Genomic DNA, 22,757 nt, shown 5'->3' with positions numbered 1-22,757 from the left:
ATATGTACATATGTATAAACATGATAAATAAATTATATGTATGATAAATATACAATAATTTCAGAGTAAGAGAGAGAACTTAAAACTGGAAGGACCAAGTAAAGACCTATGTAGAGAGTAGCACATAATCTGGGCCTTGAAGGTAGCTAGGGCTTCCAGGAGACCAGGAGCCAAAAGCAATGGGGGGAAGCTATACCCTGTCTGTGGCTTGCTTGTACATAATTATTTGCATGTCTTCTCCCCTATTAGACCATGAGCTCCTGAAGGGCAAAGACTGTCATTTGCCTTTCTTTATATCCCTGTCCTTAGCACAGTGCCTTGGTACACAGTGGTGCTTAATAAATGCCTATTGACTGACAGAGGGAAATTTCACCCTGATGTCAGGAAAAACTTCCTAATAGTTTTCCAATAGTGGACTGGGCTTCCTTGGGAGGCAGTGGATTCCATCTTACTGCAATTTTCATCCTCAAAAAGAGGGTGGATGACTACAGGTTGGTCATAATGGGGATTGTGTGTATTGTTGGGAGTGAGCTGGATTAGATGACTGTGAAGTCCCTTCCAACTCTAAAACTCTGTAGTTGTGTGGGCCCAGAACAGAAACGTAGCCCATCCATGATGGATGTAGTAATGCCTACCTCACAGGCTGCTGTGAGGCTTAAATGAGATAGTATAAAGAAAGCATTTCACAAGCCTTACAGCAATAGAAAAATATAATTTATTGTTATCAAGTCAATGATATATTCTCGATGTCTCACAGTAATTTTAAAAAGCACCAGGCTTCGAGTCAAATGACTTGGGTCCGTATCATGGTCAGAGATCTAGAGAGGGAAAGGATTTTAGAGGCTGCTAAGTCCAGTCCCCTCATGAGGAAATTGAGGCCCAGAGAGTTTAAATGTCAAGCCGAGGGTCGAGTGTCTGAGGCAGGATTGGAATCCAGGTCTTCCCGACTCGTGGTCCGGTGTCCTAACTACTATACATTCTTACTTGGAATACTGAACCAAATAAAGGTGAAATATTTCAGTGGTCTGTGAACTTAAAAAAAAAATGGTTTTTTATAGGGTGTCTCAAAAGTCTTAGTGTAGCATTAGACTTTAATCAGCTTAAACCTGCACTAAGACTTTTGGGACACCCTGTATATCTATGTATATGATGAAAAATAAATCTAATTGTAGATAGCATACAGAATGATACAAATCATATTTGGAAGTAAAAGGGCAGCCTGTATTTGACCAATACAGTAGTCATCTTCCTAAGACCTCTTCCTGTGACTCACTGTATGGTGTTCAGAGTGACTCTGGACTCTTGAGGCTTCTGCCAGTAAAATGTAATCACTGGCCAGTCATACCAAGCTAATTAAGTACAAACTGAGAGATGGACTGTGTATTTATTGCTCTGATAAATAGAGGGGGAGGATCATTAGGAGCTTAGCCCCTGGAAAGTGAAATGATTACTTTTTGCCACAGTAATTCATAAAAGGCATCTCCTAAGGCACGGAGGTGATCCATAGAGGTGATCATCATGTTTCGGAGCATACCTATTCTGTTTTATAATAGATGTTTAGTCCAACCCACAGAAAAAGCCTGTGGATTGAGGGTTAGTAGCTAGACCTTATGTGATCTATCAACCCTGTCCTCCCAGAATGAGATCTCCATTTTCCCTTTCCTCTTCACTGTCTGGCCTGAAATAGCTGTGCTGACTCTGAATTCCATTAATTCAAGGCCAGAAGGGAGAGGAACTCAGTGATTCTGTTACTTGAACCCTTCAATGGTATCATGGTAACAATAATTGAGTATTTCATCAAATGAAAATGTGTAAACATAGCAGAAAAACACCGTTAGTCTTCAGCCCTGTCTTCTCTCTTTATCTTATCTTTCTTCCTTGTCTTTCTCCCCACTCTCTGGCTGGGTTCTGGTTCACCTCCTTCCCCCTTTATTTCTTTCCTTTTTTCTTTCCTCTCCTTTCACTTCTCTTTTCCTCCTCTCTTCTTTCCTCCCCTCCCTCCCTCTCTTCTCTTCTCCCTTCTCTCCTTTCCTTTCCCTCTCTCCTTTGCTGTTTATCTTTCCTTTCCTTCTCTGTCCTATAATTCCTATTTTCTTTTCCTTCTCCCTTCCTCCCTACCCCACCCAGTTCCCCTCTCCGTGTGTTGGCTTGAAATGAACTTGAAGTAGCAAGTAGTGCTGAGAACTTTGAGATGTCAATGGGAGAAACCCCCTACCCATCTGCTAACAAATGATCCAAGCTCAGAACTGGAGCTCAGTTCATGGTTTAAAGTGAGATTACCATCTTTGAGGAGAATCACTAACCATTAAAACTTGAAGGGACCATAGAAATCATTTAATTCAACACCTTAATTTTATAGAGGAAAAACCTGAGGCACCGAGAGGAAGTGACTTGCCCAAGGTCATACAGAAAGTTGGTGACAAAGCAGAGTCCAGACCCCAGTACTACTGACTTCTAGGCCATGACTCTTTCCATTGAACCATGCTACTGTGTGGTTTGATCTTGGGCAAGTCACTCACTCTCTTGGCCTCAGTTTCCCCATTTGTAAAATGAAAGAATCAAATCAGATTCCTTTTCACTCTGACATGCCATGTTCTATATTCTAAAGTCCCTCCCAGACTTAATATTCTATGTTCAAAATTCCCTTCTAGCTCTGACATTCTAGGCTTCTGTAATTCTAGAGTGGGACCAGTAGGGATGAAGAAGAAAGAATGAGTTCCAGAGATGTTACCAAAGAAGAAAAGGCAGGATTTGATGGCAGACTAGGTGAAGATGAAGGGAGGCAAGAGTCAAAAGAACCCAACACTGTTCAAATTTTCCACAGGCCAGAGAGTAGGTTTTGGAGCACCTGATGACCTTGTCTCTGGTCCCTGTGTTTCTCTTTCTCCCTATGTAGGAGGTGTTTTCAGAACAAAATGGAGTGGCAGGTCCTGATTCTTATTCTTTGCCTCAGCACATTTCCCTCAGTCTCTGCAGATTGCCCGGCCCAGTGCTCCATGTGTGCTGTGCAAACTCAAAACCTGGACCAGCACATCAACCCACTGGTAGGTGTTGAGTATGTTATTGTTATTCTAGGTATTGTCTGGGTCACAGATGATTGAACTGTTTTGAGGAAGCATGGGGGAAGGTCAGCATAAACAGACCTGACCTATCAAGTAATCAGATTGCTTTCCTTTCCTTTTTGGGGGATGGGAATTGGGGTTAAGTGACTTGCCCAGGGTCACACAGCTAGCAAGTGTCAAGTGTCTGAGGCCAGATTTGAACTCAGATCCTCCTGACTCCAGGGTGGGTGTTCTATCCACTGCACCAACTAGCTGCCCACAGATAACTTTCCATAGGTTTACTAGAGAATCATGGAATCATAGTACATTTGATGTGCATGAGACCTTAGGACATAGACTGTCAGGGCCTTCTAGAAAATGTCATAGGGATCTCAGTCTACTTCTGACAGCATAGGTCTTTCTTTCAAGAGATTGGGCAAGAAACTAATTTTCCATCCCTGAGTCCTTTCCTGCTACTAGGCCTACCATAACTTGAGTTGACCAATTTTGTGTTGGCCCACTCCTCAATAGTATAGCACATGTTAAGATGATCACAAAGGTCCTTTCCATCTGTCAATATTATGATCTTATTGGAGAGCTGAGAGCTAGCATTTGAATCTTTCCTCTGAGATTATCTCATTTATCATATACATACATATGTATATATACGTACACACATATCTTGTTTGTATGTAGTTATTTGCATGTTGTCTCCCCATTAAACTGGATTCCTTGAGAACAAGGACTCTCCCCACCTTTCTTTGTATCCCCAGTGCTTAGTACAGTGCCAGGCACTGAGTAAATGCTTAATCAATGCTTGTTGCTCAGCCGACTTGTTGTCTTCTTGCTTGGTGTGCTGCAGACGTGTTTCCTGGAGTGTCAGACCATCCTGCCGTCTAACACGGAATGGGAGAAGTGTAAGAGCTTTCTGTCGCTATTCACTCCTTTTATGCTGGGCCTTCGTGGGAAAGGAGAGGTTGGAGACATGTCGGTGGCCTCTGAAGAACTATATGCTGAGCAGTCTAAGCCTTACCCAGAGCTCACCAAGACCATGGAGAAGTTTGCCAACGTCCTGATGCGGGAGAACGCCCACGGCAGAGGCCCGAGCCACAGATACGGGGCACTCCTCCCCAGGCTCGGTGAACGGGCTGGGTCCGAGATGATGGAAGATGCGCAGCAGTACCACAGAGCCTTGGAGAGCGGAGAGCTGGGCTATCCTAGCGAGGACGCGGCAGCCGCTTCGGCTGCAACCCCAAAGGATGAGATGAAACGCTACGGGGGCTTCCTGCGCAAGTATCCCAAGAGGAGCTTCGAGGTGGCCGGGGCCGGTGACGGCCAGGAGCAGGAAGACTTGCACAAGCGCTACGGGGGCTTCATGCGAAGGATCCGCCCCAAGCTCAAGTGGGACAATCAGAAGAGGTACGGAGGCTTCCTTCGGCGGCAGTTCAAAGTGGTGACGCGATCCGAGGAAGACCCCAATGCCTACTCAGGGGAGGTCTCTGGCCTATAGAGTCTCCCCTCAGCCCTCAGCAGAAAAGAGCTTGGAGCTGATCTACTTCTTGTCTGGACTAATCAAACCATACCTATACACCGTGCTTGGCTGCATGTTTTATACAGAAGAAAGGTCTAAGCCCACTTCAGTGGTACCCAGTGTTTCCAGGTCCAGGCGGTGTCTGCGTCTGAGCTTAGTAGCAGGGAGAGGCATGTTGGTTTCAATCTCATCTTCCATTCGTTTCTGGATCTCACTGCGGTGGAACTGAGATATTTTATCCTTGTGGTACCAAAACAGACTGACACAGACAGACAGATACACCCCCCCCCCACACAAGAAACAAAAAGCACCCGATACCCCCCAAACCAGTGGATTTTGATGTTTTTTCCCCCTCAGGATACCTTACCTGTAAGGGACCAATGTATCTTCGTCCTGTACAAAGCCCGTTAGCAGACACCTATGAGTGTAGGCACTCTGTCTCTGGACTCCATCTCCTCAATGACTGGGCCAAAGAGTGTGTATTCCGCTTCATGGGCCCCTGACAAAGAGTTTTTAGGACCCAGCCCTTGTTGCCCCCAAATCCTTCTGGGAAATGTAGTCTGAGTCTGATAGAACAGTACTTGCCTACCCAGACACTCTTACATAAATATATTTCCTGAATTCCAGGTAACCAAAATGATTGAGTCCTCTAATGAATGTACTCTAAATACCCTCTAAAGAATGTGAGGGCCTGCGCTGTCCTCCACCATTTATCCATCCCCTCAACAAACATTTATTTAAGGCCTAATGTGTGTGGCACCTGTTATGGGTGCTGGAAGGAAGGCAAATTTAAGTAAATTTAATGTCGCTATCCTCAAGGAAGCCTCACATTTATCGACATATGAATTCCTCATCTACTCTTTGTTAGAGCTTATCCCAAGATCTTTCTCTTAATTTATTCTCTAATGGGAAAAGAGTCTTGACATTCTTTGAACCTTGGATGGTTCTGTTTGGAAACACATCTTTGAATACTGATCTCCTTCTCTCCCCCTTCCACAGCCAATTAATAGGGGAAAAGGACCTTGAGGAAACTACAATTTTTATTACCAATAATAATGTTGATTGAGGGGACACTGAATGAATCAGGAGCATGTGAAATATGCTTCCTTAAATATTTATGTAGAGTTGAATATGAATAGAGAATTTATGCTTGGATCAAGACCCATTCTGAGTTCCAAAACTTTAAGGGAAAGATTCAACAAGCTTAAAATGCAAACCTGTTCCCTGGGCCCTCGTTAGCCTAATTAAAATGATCAGCATCCTTCTCCTACCCTAGATGAACTGTGGTGGATTCAGACTGATGAGGTGAGGAATGATCAGTCACTTGAGTCACCGTATCAGCTGCTGAGAACCCACACCATATGGTTCACCATATGGGATTGACTTGGACTGAGGCAGTCTAGAAGCAACAGACAGAAAATGAAAGAATGCCTTAATGACCACCCTTTCCAACCAGCATCTCAAAAACAAACAAATGTGGTGATGAAACAATTCAAAAGTCAAATTGGTTCCCTAGGCGCCTCAGAATGATGGTAGCCAGCCTTACAAAGCTGTAGCGCTGGGAGCCATAGCAGGCCGATTGAATCCTAGAATCTCAAGGAAAGAAGGGACTATGGAAGCCATCTAATCCAGTTCCTTACCTGAAGCATAAACTCTTTCTTAGAATCTTCTATAAGTAGTCATCCAACTTTCACTTGAACACCTCTGCTGACAGGAAACTCACTATCTCCCAAAGTAACCCATTTCACCATTGGACAATTATGAATGGTAGAAAGTTCTTCCTTATTTTAAACCCAAATTTGCCCTCCAATAGCTTTCTCCCCATTTGGCCCTAAAATTTCCTCCAGGGGCCAAGGAGAAAAATCAAATGCCTCTTCTTAATGACAGTCTTTCTGCTGTCTGAGGGTCAATGATATTAGATTTTGATGCACTATATAAATAGCAGCCTCGCACAAATATTCGTCCACAGCCGTTAAGTCTATTGTGATGTTCCTACTGTACAGATTGTTTTGTTTTCTTTTTTAAAAAAATTCAGTTTACACGGCTAAACTGGAGTTTGATCTGTCTGAAATGGGACAGTATCGTGCCCCCCCCTTTCTTTTCTTCTGTATTATAAATAAAATGAAGATGTTAATGACTCTATCTGTGTCCCATAGTCTCTGTTCACAAAGTTACCAGTAGCAATCTAAAGATATTTAGGATTTTACTGTTACAGTAGATAATAGATTTATAGTTTTTAGAACTGTGAGGGACCTTAGAGAACATCTGGTCTACTCTCATTTTCATGGATGAGGAAACTGAGCCTCAGGCTTAAGTGACTTGCCTATGGTTGCACAGCTAGTATGTGTAAGAGGCAGGATTTGAACCAGGTCTTCTTAACTTCAAGGCATTCTATTCATGATTCCATACTACCTCTCCATTGGAAGGGACCTTAGAACACAGGACATAAAACATTAGAACTATAAAGGACCTAGGAACAAGGAATGTTAAAACTGGGAGGGACCAAAGAAATCATCTAATTCAAAAACTTTATTTTACAGAGGAAGAAACTGAGGCTGGGGGTGGGTAGGGCAGAGATTTGTGCAAGACCACACATCGAGGTAGTGGCAGAGTCAGGATCTGAAGCCAGATCTCCTCAGTCCCAGATGAATACTCCTTCCATCATGCTGCCACCCTTTTAACTTCAATTTACAGAAAATGGAAGCTTTGTTCATAAATAGAGTCCCAGAGAAAGAATAAAAACTGGCATTTATACAGTGTGCTAGATTTTCCAAAGCACTTCATATACATTATCTCTCTTGAGCCACACAACAACCCAGTGAGATGGGTATGACAGGTATTTTTATCCCTGTTTTACAAAGGAGGAAGCAGGCACAGTTAGGTTAAGTGACTTGCCCATGGTTACACAGCCAGAAAGTGTCTGAAGCAGGATTCAAAACCAGTTTTGCCTGATGCCAGGCTGAGTATACTATCCACACAGCTTAATCAAAGGCATAACAACTTGGATAACAACGTTTCCCATTGTATCTAGTTGTTAAAAAACAAAAACGTTGGCTCAGTTTCAGAGTGAAAATTCCATCCATAAACAGTTCGATAGGGACAGCAGGGGGGAATGGAACCAAGGGGAACTGTGAATGGCAGATTAATAATAATAACAACAAGAGCCATCGTATATAGTATTTTAAGGTTTGCAATGTTGTTTTTGTTCAGTTGTTTCAGACCCTTTGTGTCCCCACATTTGGGGTTTTCTTGGCAAAGATACTGGAGTGGTTTGTCATTTTCTTCTCCAGCCCATGTGACAGATGAGGAAACTGAGGCAAACGGGGTCAAGTGACTTGCCCAGGGTCACACAGCTAATGGCTGAGGCCATCATGAAGATGAATCTTCTTGACTTTGGGCCTGGTGCTCTATCTACTGTGCCACCTAGCTGCCCCTATGTCCAAGAGGAACTCAACTTAGAATTTTCACTTCCTGAATAACTTTAGACAAAATATTTGATCTGTGGTGTAGTGGCAAGGTTGCTAAATTTCAAGTCAGAAGAAGGCCCAGCTTAGATGATCCCGATATTCTCCCCCACCTCCAAATCCTATAAAACTACTATAATCAATACATTTGGAGTCAGTCAACAAGCATTTATTAAGTACCTATTATGTGCTAGGCACTGTGCTAAATGCTGAGAATACAAAAAAAAGAAAAGACATAAGCTGTGCTGTCCAGGAGCACAAAGACAGGATGCTGCATATAGGGGTACAGCATGCTAAGGTGTTTATGCTCTGCTCCTATTTATGACCCCACCTTGGAACCTTGGGTCCAGGAATTGTAAGTGAAGAGAGGGATAGTTCTGATATTCCAGTGTCTTAGTCCTCAACCTCCTTGATCTCTCTGCACCATCTGATGTTACCCCCCTCCTTTGTGCTCTTCCCATATCTAGGAGCTTTTTCATCTCAGGAGATGGCTGGCTTCTTTGTTTCTTTTCTTTTCTTTCTTTTTTCCTGGCAGCTTTTCCTCATTCCACTCTAAATTAGAAGTTCCTTACCATGTTTATGTCAAGGAGCCCCTTTGACCTGGACAAGGAAACTTTTTTTCAGAATCATGTTTTTAAATGGATGAAATAAACTGCATAAGATTATTAATGTAACCAATTATACTGAAATCAAAATGTCATTATCTTTCCCATCCAAGTTGATGGACTCCCTGAAATCTGCAGACTTCTTGGAAGACCATGGGCCTCTGCTCTAAATGGGGATTTTATCAAGGCCTTTTACTTGACCCTTTCTCCCCCTGCCCCCACAACTTTCATTCTAGATGATATCACAGGATTTTATAGCTGGAAGGGACCCAAGAGGTCATCTAATCCAACTCTTTCATTTTGTAGTTAAGGAACCTGAGGGATAGAAAGAAGTGGTTTTATCCAAGTTAAGAGTGAGAGACTGGTTTCAGGACTAGATCTTCTGATTCCAAATCTAGTACTCTTCTCACTACCTTGGCCATAAGAATGGTGGGGTAGTCAAGGATATATCCCAAGGCACTGAATGTAGAGGGACAGGCAGTGATGATACTTATTCTTCAGTAGCTTGGTTAACAAGAATTTTTGTTGTTGTTCAATCATTTCAGTTGCATCTGACTTTTGGTGACCCCATTTGGGGTTTTCTTGGCAGAGATACTGGAGTGGTTTGCCATTTTTTTTCTCTAGATCATTTTACAGATGAGTAAACTGAGGCAAACAGAGTGAAGTGACTTGCCTAAGGTCACACAGCTATTAAGTGTCTGAGGACAGATTTCAGCTCAGGAAGATGAGTCTTTCTGACTCCAGGCCTGGTGCTCTATCCACTGTGCCACCTAGCAAGAATAAATTCACTTAAAAAAGGAAGCTGTTTAGCTTTCAGAGCTTTTGAGAACACACAATTTAAGAAACCCTGGCTTAGGTGAACTCCCCTAATCTACCTTGCTGCCTCTCCCCATTCTCATTCTCTTCTTTCTACCCACAGGGCATTCCAGGTATTACTTTTTGTTTAGGATGCTGTAACCACTCAAAGTCATTTTGTGCAGCAGAAATAATGTTGGATTTGGGATCAAAGGACCTAAAAGGGACCTTTGAGTTACCTCTGTCCCTTCCTGACTGCATTACCCTGGGCAAATCATTTAACCACTCTGGACCCCAGTTTCTTCATCTGTATAATGTGGGTGTTGGCTGACATGACATCTAATGAATCTTAATAGCTCCAAATCTATTATCCTATAATCTTTATCCCTCTATCTTTTTCCTTTTGAAAGTCCATTTTGTATATCACTGACACATCCATCTTCCTAAAACATAGGTCTGATTGTATCACCTCCTGCTAAGAAGTCTGCCATGGCTCCCAGTTGTCTCCCAGTTGCCTGGCATTTAAGGCCCACCATAATTTAGTCCCAACCTACCTTTCCAGACTAATATCTCTCTCTTCCCTTGGTATATCCTGTACTGTAGTCAAATTGGTCTTTTCACCTATCTCTTGTTAGGTGGTTGTCTCAATGTGAATCACAGGGAGGCAAGAATAGTCATCTCTAGCATCTCCTGCTGCCACTCTTCTCCAAGGAAGACTTTATTCCTGCCAAGAGGGAAACAGGAGGTTGGGGCCAGAGGCTGGCCACTTTGCTCTCCTCAGAGAGAGGGGGCACTGGGCTAGAATTCTATCTATGTGCTCCCTTAAATATTATTAGTTTAAGGGATGAAATTTTAAGGTTCAAGCTAAATTCCTGATTGCTAGTCCTTAATGAGAAAGGAAGGCCCTCAATAAATCCAAGGTTTGTTTCTCCTTCCTTGATTCTCCAAATGCCAATTCCACATTGAACACACATAGCAAACAGTAAAGAAACCCATTTCTTCAAGTCAATAGCAAAACAGAAGTTGTAGAAAGTATACATGTGAGAATATGTATGAGACAATACACAGAGTAAATGAGATCTCTCTCTGGGAGTGAGATAATCCAAATGGACCAAGAGAGTCCCACATCTCACCCTACAGGAAAGTCTCTGAAGTCTCCAGTATAACAAGCTGGGAATAGGGACATGATCCAAATTCTAGATGTCAATTTTTTCCCAGAGACCTCCCTCCATTGACCTGAAGGGAAGTTTGAATGGAACATCTCTCTTGAAGCTAGAAGTCACAAGACACCAAAGAGACCAAAGAAAGCAGATCTCTTTTTTCTCCTTTTTTCACTGACTGTGTCCTGCCTCCCACACTAGCTTAGGGCATTGAGTAGTCAGTTGCCCCAAGAATAACATACAAGCGACCCTTTAAGCCAGTGTTAGACTCTGAAGACACCCCATGCTTTACTTTCCCCTTGGGTGCTTGAATGGTTCACAGGCTCAATTTCTACTCATGATTCTGAGATCCAACTAAAATATTACCTTCTTCATGAAACTTCTCTGATATCTCCAATAAGAAGTGATCTTCATCCCAATCTCACTAGCACCTTGTTTCTATGTCATTTGTCATATTGTTTTGCCTTATGTAATACTTCCTTACATATGTCTTGTGTCTCCTACTGGACTCTAAACCTTCCAAGGGCAGAGGTTGTATGATTCTGAATCATCTCTGAAGCCTTTATGGCATCTAACACATGGACAGGCCCATGGGAGGTACTCAGTAAATATTTGCTTAATAAATGAATAAATTTAATGGAGCTGGGGAGATAATTTGAACAAAAATAGAAATAAGTAGGAGGAAGTCCCTACATACCAAATTAATTTTAATGAACATTTATTAAGTTCCTACTACAGAGCAATGTTCTAGACTATGGGGGAGACACAAAGATGAACAGGACATGGAAATAGAAAATATTGGGCATATTCAGGAAAAGGTGAGTAGACCAGCTTGTTGGAAATCATTTTCCTCATATGATCTCTTATGACTTCATAATTCTTCTTAGGCACTTGTCATCGCTTAATTTGTATCGTCTATCCCAGGACATTTTATCTCTTGCCTTTCAGACTGAAACACATCATAGTAGTGGAAAGTACCAGTTCTGATACTTATTAGCAGTGTGGTAAGTCACTTGAGGTCTCTCTGAATCTTAGTTATCTCATCTATAGAAAAGAGATAATATTTGTGCTATTTGACAGCAGGGTTGTAAGGAAAACAAACCATAATATGCTACAGAAGCATGCTAATTATTATTATAGAGCATAGCACTCTATAAGAGGAGAAAGAGTCCTTAGGGTCATCTAATGCAACCCTCTAGTTTTGCAGATGAGAAAACTGAAGCCAAGAGAGGAAAAGGCACAAGGATACATAGTTGTGGTTTGTCCTTTGTTTTTGAAGAGGACCAATGACATCACGGGTGGTGTCTTAACTTACACATGAATCGGATTTAAGTGAGGCAGAGTTGCTTAAAGTCATCAGCCCCACTCTCTTCCTGAATCATCGAAGTCCAGTGGCAGGACAAAAGTCAGGATGACTGGCAATGGCCTGGGATACATTGGATGACCTTGGTGTCTTCAACATCTGGCCTAGCTCTAAGTGCTCCATAGCACCTGCTTCAGCTGCCTTCATGACCATTGCTCCCAAACTGTTCTCATTGTAGTCAAGAGCAGAGCTGGGTTTTAAACTCATGTCTTATGACTTTGAATCCAGTGCTCTTTTCACTATACCGTCCTCCCTCTATTATTAGAAGCTACCTGAAGGCAGGAACTAGGGTTTCTTTACATCTGTATATCTTCCAGCCCTAAGCATAGTATGCTAGATATAGTAGGAAGTTAATGCATGTTTGTAGAAAGAAGGAAGAAAGGAAAAAAGGAAGAAAGAAGCAAGGAAAAAAGGTAGGAAAGAAAAAGGAAGAATAGAAGGAAAAATAAAAAAAGAAATAAAATAGAAAGGAAGGCTAGAGAGAAAAGAGGAAGGAAGAGAGGGAGAAAGGAAGGAAAGAAAGAAGATGGAAGGATAAAAGGAAGGAAGGAAAGAAAGGTAGGAAGAAGAATAGAAGGAAGTAAGGATGCAAGGAAAGAAAAGGAAGGAAAGGTAGGAGGAAGGATAGGAGGAAGTAAGATAAAAGGAAAGAAGGAAGGAAAGATGGAAGGAAGGAAGGAAAGATAGAAGGAAAGAAAAAAAATGGGAGGAAAGAAAGAGGGAGGAGGTGAAAGAAAGAAGGAAAGAAGGAAGAAAGGAAGGAAGGAGCACATGCCAAAGACTATTACTGTACCTAGTCCTTGCCCATGTCTTAAACATGAGCCCATTATTAAGAAGACTCAGAGTAGAAGCTGGTTTGGAGATGCCAATCCCCCAGTAACCTTAAAAGGATGAGTTACTAATAACATTTTGTTTCTATGGCAACGTTCCCACACCATCATCACTGAGGAAATTCTTGTCATAATAATGATGCTGCTAATAGTCCTACCTTTGAGCTATGCAGGCCTTCCTTCAGAGGCGCTCCCAGCACTCCACGCAAATGAGCTCATTTGCCTTCACAGGGCTTTCTACGAGTTTAAAAGATCATGTGTCACCAAAGCGAAGAGCATCTAAAACAAGAGTCTCCAGCAATTATTTGGTTCTCTAGGAGAGCTACAGTCTCCTGATTCATGGGCATTTGTGCTGCTGCCAATTAGTTTTCATCACTAGCAAAGATGCATAATTACAACTCTGATATATACATTTGAAGACAATATGAACTTTCATCCTATTTATTCGGTTCCTTGTCTGACCCAGACTAAGTTCCATTCCCTTTTTTTCTGTAACTCTTCCATGTCTTTCACTTCCATTGACGTGGCATAGTGACAAAGATCCTGAGCTGGGTGGGAGTCAGAAACTTGGGTTCTGCCCCCCCTCCTGCTGTGCCAGGCACCAGCTGGGCATCCTTGGGCAAATCACTTCTCTCTGTCACCTTCCTTACTGTAAAGTGAGGAACATGACATGTGTATCACCTCCTTCTCCAAATTATTGTAGGGAAAGGGCTCTGTAAACTTTAAAGTACTTAGAAATGCCAGCTATCTTATGCACTCTGCCAGATCTATCTTGCTGTATTGTTAAACACTATTACAATGACTAAGCTAAAAGAATTCCAGCATTGTTCTGAAAAAAGAGGGAGAAGATTGAAGTTGTTTTCTTCAGTTACAGATAATTTTACTAAGAAAAAGCATGGGGTAGCGGATAGAGCTTGCCGGGAAGGTCTGGGTTCAAATCCTTCCTCTGACCCTGCTGGCTATGTGTCCCTGGACACTTAAGTCACATCCTTTCAGCATTCTAGGTGGCTCTCTAAGACTATATGCTGTTAAGCAAAGCTCCCACTGCCATGAGTAGAGGGGAATTCCCCCCCCCCCCGGGATTTCTCTATAGTAGTGAAATTACAGATCAAGTCCTTATTCCTATCTCTCAGCCTCAGTTTCCTCTTCTGGAAAATGGAGATAATAATGCTATAATTAATCTACCCCTCAGGGTTATTGTGAGATTATAGCTTTAGAACTGAGGACATGACAGGTCACCAAGTCCTCCTTCCTAATTTTATAGATGAGGAAACTGAGGTGAAGAGAAAGTAACAAATAGCAGACATTCAAAGCCAAGTCTACTGGCTCCAAATTTAGTGGACTTTCCACTGTACCACGATAAAGAATGTTAAAGGACTCTCTAATTATAAAGCACATGAGCAAAGCAAGTCATTATTATTAGGGGGATGACTGCTCACTGTGCTCTTTTCCTGGTTGTAAAGACATATTTGTCAGTTCTTTCTTCTAGTCACCACCCTCAAAAATACCTTATCTGGAAGATGAGAAACCCAAGTATGGGTATTAGGAGGGAAACAGTCGTTTTCTGTCCCTGCGCTCATGGCTTCAAAAAGAATGCACTGCCTTAATAGATGAAAATGCTAGCTCTGACCCCCTCTCTGGTGGGCACAGACTCCGGTGTGTTTTTTCAAGAGTGGTAATAAGTTTGCACTTTAATGATATACTCTCTAAGCTGGAGTTTGAGAGGTAATCCTAGACCCACATCAGCCCTTACTCCGGGAATGATGTAGGAAACCCTGGGTTCTCCACTGTTTTTAAACTCTCAGGAAGAAAGGCATGGTAGGTGTCCCTCATTTTCTACAGAAGAATCATAGGACCTCGGCGTTGAAAGAGGCCCTTGGAGGGATGACAGGATTGTACAGCTGGAAGGGGACTTTGAAATTATGTAGTCCAACCTTCTCACTTTATCATTGAGGAAAGCCAAAGCCCAGAGAGGTAAAGTGATTTGTCACTGGTCACATGGATAGGGTGGTAAGTGGCAGAGCCAAGACCGTCTAATTCTAAGGCTAATTCTAAGGTCAGCTCATTCTAAATCTAGGCTCTTTTCCCTGTGGCACTAAATTCCACTCTCTCACTTCATGCAGAAATGGTTTGAATGAAAGCATCTCAGAGTTAAAAGAGATCCCAATGGCATTTAAGCCAATATTAAATTGAACTGAATTTTTGAATTGAATCAAGTCTAGATCAACACCTTCATTTTACAGCTAGGGAAACTAAGGCTTGAGAAAGGTAAGAGACTTGCGTAAGATCCTATAGCTGTTAAGTGGCAGGACCTGAACTAAGGTCTTCTGGCTTCAAGACCAGGGTTCTTTCCATGCTACCTCTGACTACAGATTCCTACCAGGGAGGTGGACCACCCTAAGGACCCTGGTGGATATAGAAAAAGCTCTAGGTCTGGAGTTAAAAGACTTGGGTTTAAAACCTAGCTCTGCTATTTACTGTGAGTGTAACCTTGGGAAGTCACTGGGCCTGTTTCCCCATCTATAAATGGAAGAGGATTGGACTAGATAGCATACAAAGTGCCTTCTGATTCTCACTCTAGAATCCCATATTGTCTCATCTGGGCTTTTGAGTTTTTTCACTTTTTAGGGACAATTAACTGAAGGGGGCTTCCAACGGAAGGAAGATTTGTAGAAAAACATGAACCTTTGACAGCTTCATGCTGTTGGGACCAGGCGGCCTGTCCTTAGTGTCTAATGCTGGGGCTCCCCCTTGTGGCGAGATAGAGCGACGGAGAAGGCTGATTAAGTGTAATTAAGCTGTACCTACCCAGTAGCCTTAGTTCAGCCCAGGAGCTGGGTACTGAAAATTAAGGGATTAAGGAGGGAGCCCAGCTGGGATATTCGATATAAAGGGTAATCATTAGAGCTAAGAGGAGGGCAGTCTTGCTCACTGCCTTTCCCATACTTCTCACCTCAGGGTGGAGAAAGGACTGGGCTCCTAAGTTGAGCAGGAGTATAGCCCTATGGGGCAGCTAGGTGGCCCAGAAGATAGAGTGCTGGGCCTGTTGTCAGGAAGACTCCTCTTCATGAGTTCAAATCCAGCCTCAGACACTTACTAGCTGTGTGATCCCAGGCAAGTCATTTAACCCTGTTTGCCTCAGTTTCCTTGTCTTTAAAATAAGTTGGAGAAGGAAATGACAAACCACTCTAGTATCTTTGCCAAGAAAACCCCAAATGGGGTCCCAGAGAGTCATACATGACTGAAAACAACAGAACAACAAAAGAGACCCATGGGGCCATCTCTGGGAACATGGGCAGAGCTGTCTTATGGGCTCCAGTCAATCACGTGGGAACTTCGGGGCCTTTTGCTGTCCACGTGTGATCCAATGACGAAGGTCTTGCACATGACAGAGTGCCCTTGTGGGCTGATGAGCCAGGAGAGTAGAGTTCTCCTGAGAGGTTTAAAAGGGAGTGTTTCCACGTTTAGTGCTCTCTTTCCTTCCATTTGAAAATTGCATCTGGATTTTTTTTTTAGCTACTTCCTAAGAGGAGTCAGGAAAGGACAGTTCTCCCTGGCCTTTTTACAGCCATATGTTCATGGCATCTCAAGTACAAGTCCTACATAAGCAAGTCTGAACCTGGGCTTGGGGCTGTCTTTTCTGTGTTTCTTCTTTCCTGATCCTTGATGAGCAAGTATCTCAGGATGGACATATCCAAGCTTGGATAGAACCTTGTGAGTCCAGAAGGCCAGAGATTTGCAGTGCTTTTGGTCAAAGCTGACCGAGGAGGAACCCCCAGCTACCATTCCAGTGTTCTTGAAGATGACTACCAAGAAATGAGCTGAACCTGGCCCTTTTAACAGAAGACATGGAGCAGGACTTCTCTGCTTAGTGCAGTCAGTCCTACTCAGTCAGTGAGCATTTATTAAGCACTTACTATATGCCAGGCTGGTTGTTGTCCTTCTTTCTTGAAGAAGACCAAAATGACATCACTGTGTTAGAGTCAAGTTTCAATGTGTCTGACTGTGGCTGATTAGACCAAAACAAGCTTGGAATTCTCTACCACAGGTTGGCACAAATAGTCCATGTGAACATTTGGGGTGGATTCTCTAAATTTTTGCTTCTTGTGTTTCCTTTGAGCTGTTTTAATTCTGCTTTGCTCATAGAGCACAGTACCTTCTCTGATGAGGGCACATGCTGAACGGTTCTGTGCCAGCATCTCCCATGTCACACAATCAATTCCAAAGTTTTTCAGAGAGACCTTGAGAGTGTCCTCGTATCACTTTTTCTGACTACCATGTGAGCAATTGCCCTGTGTGAGTTCTCAACTTCAACTTGATATGCCAGGCACTAGGCTAAGCACTGGAGATATGAAAAAAGGCAAAAGACAGTCCCTGCCCTCAAGGAGCTCACAGTCAATGGTGGAAACAACATGCAAAGAACTATTATGTACCAACAGGACACATAGAGGATAAAGTAGAGATACACAATAGAATGAAGGCCCTGGCATTAAAGTGGATCAGGAAAGGCTTTCTGTAGAAGATGAGATCTTAGTTGAGCCTAAAAGGAAGCCGGGGAGGCCAGGAGGCAGAGATGAAGAGGGAGAGAAATCCAGGCATGTGGGACAACCAGTGAACATGCATGTAGACAGGAGATGGGCAGTCTTACTGAGGAGTGGCATGGCCAGTGTCTCTGGATCACAGAGTTCCTGGTAACGAGTAAGGTGTAAGAAGATTGCCAAGGTAGGAGGGGGTCAGATGATGAAGGGTTTTGAATGCTGAATAGAGGGTTTTATATCTGATTCTGGAGGTGTTAGAAGCCACTGGGGTTTACTGACTAGAGGGGGGTGACATGGTCAGTCAGACTTGTTACTTTAGGGAAGAACTGAGGTGAGGTATAAAATATTCAGCCTATAGTCCCACACAGTACTTTACATTCTGGAAAGGCTTAAGCATCATCCTCTTGAAAGAATATGATAGCATTTATAAGTTGTGTGACTGAATCCTCTTTTAAATTGCTGTAGTACAGGGCAGCTAAGTGGAGCAGTGGATAGAGCACCGGCCCTGGATTCAGGAGGACCTGAGTTCAAATGTGGCTTCAGACACTAGCTGTGTGACCCTGGGCAAGTCACTTAACCCCATTGCCTAGCCAAATAAATAAATAAATTGCTGTAGTAGGACTCAGTCTTTTGAGTCCATTAGTATTTCTTTTGAGTATAGACAGTACCTGCCCCATACCTGATGCATATATTTTTACTCCACTCTTTGGAGGGTAGGGCCCTAGACACATTAAAACCTATCTCTAAATAATTTTCCCTCTGGTGCTAGAATGCAGATTTAAAGAGCTGAAGAACATGAAAAAAAGCATTTTTGCATTAGAGGTTAGGATCCTCTAGGATTGAACCCATTCTGGACTTTGTGCCTAGATCCAAAGCAGACAGGACCCTTAAGGAGAGAGTGGGTGCAGTGTCCCAGCGCCTTGAGCCTGGAAGTGGTTCTGTAATGTTATAAAAGCACCTGGTTCTAATCCTGTTTCTGCTACTTTCTATATGCATGACCATGGCCTGGTTCCTTCCCACTCTGGGCCTTCAGTTTCCTTGTCAGTATAGGGGGTAGAAATCCGTTTGTCAAAGACCAGTAACCACCTTCTACACTTGTTCTGCCTATATTTATAAAATTAGAGGACTGGATTTGATGATCTCCAAGATCCCTTTTAGATAAATCCTGTGATTGACACTGAAAATTACTTTTGGGGCTCCCCCTCGCAACCCCTGCTATCTCCCATCTGGACATGGGGAGAAAGCAAGATGAGAAATTACCTTTAAAAATCAGTTAGGGAAGCTTCTTTTCTTCCCATTAACAGCTTGTGTGTGCAGTGTATAGGATTTGGAACTAGAAATTCTGGTTTCTTGTCCTAGCTCGGTCCAAGTGACCAGGGGCAAACCACTTGACCCCTCTGGGTCTCAATTTCCCCCTTCAGTAAAATCCAGGGCTTGAACTAAATTCTAACAGCCCTTCCAGCTCTGATTCTAAAAAGTAGATGCTTTAATCTCACCTTGTCCTTCCTTGAATCAGGATTCCTTGAGGTAATTTTGAATAATAAAACATACACATATGCACAATACAAAAATCTCTCACAAAACATCAGTCAAGAGGGAGCACAATGGAATGGGGTACAGCTGTGACCTCAGCAGCCCTTTAACTGTCAAAAGGGGGAGCAATATAGCAGAGGCTTTTTTTTCTTTTCTAATTTTCTTTTTCAGAAAAATCCAGGAGAGAAACAGCTAGAAATAAGTGAGAGCCAGGCTGATCCACACCCAGCTTAAATCTCCAATTTGGCCTGGGGTGGAGGAACCAGGCCTGATGCTGAGGCCTTGGAAGTAGGGGGAAGTGGATGGAAGGTTCTGGGATCTTGTGGTCTTTGGTCAGTGAGAGGAAAACTGGCAGGTGGTTGATTACATTGCCAGGCAAGAGGCAGCCTAATGGACTTGTATTTGGGCACGTGGCACAATTTAGGCTGTAGGAGAGCTTCCCTCCCGCCCTCACCTAGGATTACCAAAATCAAAACTACAAGAGCCCCACACAGCCATAACAAAACATTCATCAATAAAAGCAACCTTGGCTTCTGTGATAAACAGTGGGGCAGGCAAGTCATATGCCAGCCAAGCCAGCCCCAAACAAGCTGGTTGGCAGCTCTACCCTTAGACTAGCCCTGAGAGCACCAGTCCTGACTGTGTAACAAGAAAATGCTGGGCTGTTATGCCACACATGAGGTTAGTTTTCCAGCCTGTGTCCATAATGACAAATGGTTACATTTTTCATTAAACCTCATAAAGCCCGGACTGCTAGCATTACTCATGACTCCATCCTGGTGTTACAAGGCCTCATCTCAGGACCATTGAGAGGTAATTCCATATGCTCTGTACGTTCTGTTTCTCCGATACTTTCTATAATGATGATGATGGTGATGATAAAGTGTTATGACATAGTGAATGGAAATCTTGCCTTAAAGTTAAGAAAACCTAGGTTCAAATTCAGCCTCAGATACTTAACAATTGTGTGACCCCAGGCAAATCACTTAATCTCCTTATGACTCAGTTTCCCTATCAAAAGACTTGAGTAGAGTTCTGACTCGGGCTCATGCTGGTTGTGTGACTTGGGCAAATCATTAAAAACTCAAGGCCCCAGGCAACTCTCTAGGACTCTTAAGTTGTAGAGAAGGTGCCAACTTGTTTAGAAGAGGAAATTCCTTACCAGGAGCTCCCTGTATCAATGAAATCACAAGTCTAACAACAACCACAAACATAACAATGACATTATTTTAATTACTAGCTCTAATCCTGTTACAGTAATAAAAATAATAATAATGATAGATGAATCCATTGTCCATAATGTTGTAAGGTTTACAAATGCTTTCCTAATAACAACTCTGTGAGGTAGGCAGTCTAAGTATAATTGACAGGTGAGGAAACTCTGGTCCTAACAAATGAAATGCCTTGCACAGAGTTACAGACATAGTAGTTGGCAGAACCAAGATTCAGACAGGTGTTTTGACACCAAATCCGGTGGTCATTCTGCATAACGAGATTGGATTTTTTAAAATAAATTTTTGTTGGTATCTTTTCTTTTTACATTGCTTAAATTTTGCCCCCTATTTCTTTGTCTCCTCCTTCTTAGATAGCCATCCCATAGAACAATATATATATGTATATGTATATGTATATGTATATATATATGTATATGTATACACACACATACATATATATACATAATAGGAATGGGGAAAATCAGCAAAAACAAACAATATAATGACAAAATCTAAAAAGTATATGAAACATTACACACCTCTGTAAAGAAGCAGGGAGAAGTGTCTTCTTATAGCGCTTCTTTGGGACCATGATCGTTCTTTGTAATTTTTGCAGCATTCACTTTTGATTGTTTTGTGGTGGTTGTCTTTCTCTTTATACTATTATAGTCATTGTGTATCTGGGATGGTGAAGTGGATAGAGTGCCAGGCCTGGAGTCAGAAAAATCCTTCTTCCTGAGTTTGAATCTTGCCTCAGGCACTTACTAGCTGTGTGATTCTGGGCAAGTCATTTAATTCTGTTTGCCTCAGTTTCCTTACCTACAAAATGAGCTGGAGCAGGAAATGGCAAACCATTTCAACATCTTTACCAAGAAAACCCCAAATAAGTTCATGAAGAGCTGAACATGACTAAAAACAACTGAACAAAGTCGTTGTATATATTGCTTTCTTTTCTCTGCTTACTTCACTCTGCATCAGTTCATGTAACTCTTTGGATTCTTCTCTGCATTCATCATTTCTTATAGCACAGTAACGTCCAGAGTTTTTCAGGAGTTTGTTTAGCTATTTCTTGATTGAAGGGCATCTCCTTTGTTTCCAGTTCTTTACCAAAACAAAAAGTGCTTCTATAATTATTTCTTTTTTCAATGACCTTCTTGAGCTGTATGCAGTGGAATCTCTGGGTCAAAGGGTTTTTTGACATTAGAGGCACTTCATTTGCAAAATTATAAACTACTTTTCAAAATGATTTATGGATTCGTAGCTCCACCAACAATGCACCAGTGTGCTTCTCTTCTCACTATGCCTCCAACATTAACTACTCTCACCTTTTGTCATATTTGCCAATTCATTGGATATGAGGTAAAAACTCAAGGTTGTTTTGATTTTTGTTTCTCTTATTATTAGTGATTTGGAGCATTCCTTCATATGGTCATTAATAGTTTGCAATTCTTCCTTTAAGAACTGTTTGTTCATGTCCTTTAACTACTTAGCTATGGTTTTTTGTTTCATATATGCGCAAAACACATATATGTTAGCTGTTCATATATCATGAATAAATTCTTGTCTGAGAAATTTGATACAAAGATATTTTTTCCATTCAGCCACTTCCTTGCTGTCATCTATTTTATCTTTTGTAATGGCTTCTATTGCTTGTTTGGTTAAGAAGGGAAGGGGAAGGGGGTGAGAATACGCATTTATATAGTACCTACTATGTGCCAGCTAAGTGCTTTTTACAAAAATTATCTCTTCTGCCCCTCACAACAACCTTGCAAGGTAGGTGCTATTATTATCCCCATTTTATAGTTGAGGAATCTGAGGAAAACAAATGTTAAGTGACTTCCCCAGGGTCACACAGCTATTTACTGTCAGAGACCATAACTGAAGTCCAGTGGAATACATTCCTACCTAGACAGCACATCAACACCTTTATGTTGGAGTCACATATTAGCTAGTTGCTTTCCCAAGTGATTCTTGAGTAGTAAAGCTCTCTTTATGACTCAATTCTCCAATAATTATCACTTACAAAAGACAACATGGTTTAATGGATTTAAAGCCTGGAAGATCTGAGTTCAATCTTTGTCCCTGATTTTTACTAGCTATGTGACCAAAAACAAATCACTTAATCTATCTGCTTCTTTCTCCATCGTAAAATAGGGATCATCACGCTTCTAGCAGCTGTCTCACAGAGTTGCGAGGTTCAGATGAAATAGTTCATATAAAGCGCTTTGCATTCCTCTAAAGTGATAAATAAATGTCAGTTACTTTTGTATATAGCTCAAAAAACTTTTGTACTGCCATATATTCATTCCTCCAAGATCCCAGGATGGTCTGTGAGAGAAAACTTGATTTTCTTTCCCTATTTTTCCTCTTTTTAGTTTAACAGCTATGTCTTAGAGATAAACTCAATAATCCCTCTCTCTCTGTCTCTCTCTTTTTTAAAGATCAGGGCCATGTATCTGATTTGCTGAAGAAAACTGTCTCCAGATGCTTGGATCTATAATAAGCCAATAACTCACACTTGGGTCGCTGGAGTCACGAGTTGGGCCTGGTTATTTATACTGCTAAATATGAGTTGATTTGTAAGCATTCAGGAGATGTGCCCAAATAACATCCCCAACGGGTGTGAAAACAATCTGCAATGTGGGATTTTTAAATTCAGTTCCCAAAAGACTTAGGCTGATAT

General features: G+C 42.1%; 1 protein-coding gene across 1 annotated transcript; it reads left to right on the top strand.

The window, feature by feature from the left end:
* The first annotated feature begins 2,915 nt into the window (after nucleotides 1-2,915).
* PDYN (prodynorphin) lies at nucleotides 2,916-4,551 on the top strand. Its single transcript, XM_027869359.1, has 2 exons — nucleotides 2,916-3,044; nucleotides 3,904-4,551. The coding sequence occupies exons 1-2, from the start codon at nucleotides 2,916-2,918 to the stop codon at nucleotides 4,549-4,551; spliced, it is 777 nt and encodes a 258-aa protein (XP_027725160.1).
* The last annotated feature ends 18,206 nt before the right edge of the window (nucleotides 4,552-22,757 follow it).

Source organism: Vombatus ursinus, unplaced genomic scaffold, assembly GCF_900497805.2.
Source record: "Vombatus ursinus unplaced genomic scaffold, bare-nosed wombat genome assembly UNPS02014793.1, whole genome shotgun sequence".
Lineage (NCBI taxonomy): Eukaryota > Metazoa > Chordata > Mammalia > Diprotodontia > Vombatidae > Vombatus > Vombatus ursinus.
Note: the sequence above shows the minus strand (reverse complement) of the source record. Positions and strands in the feature narration are given on the sequence as shown.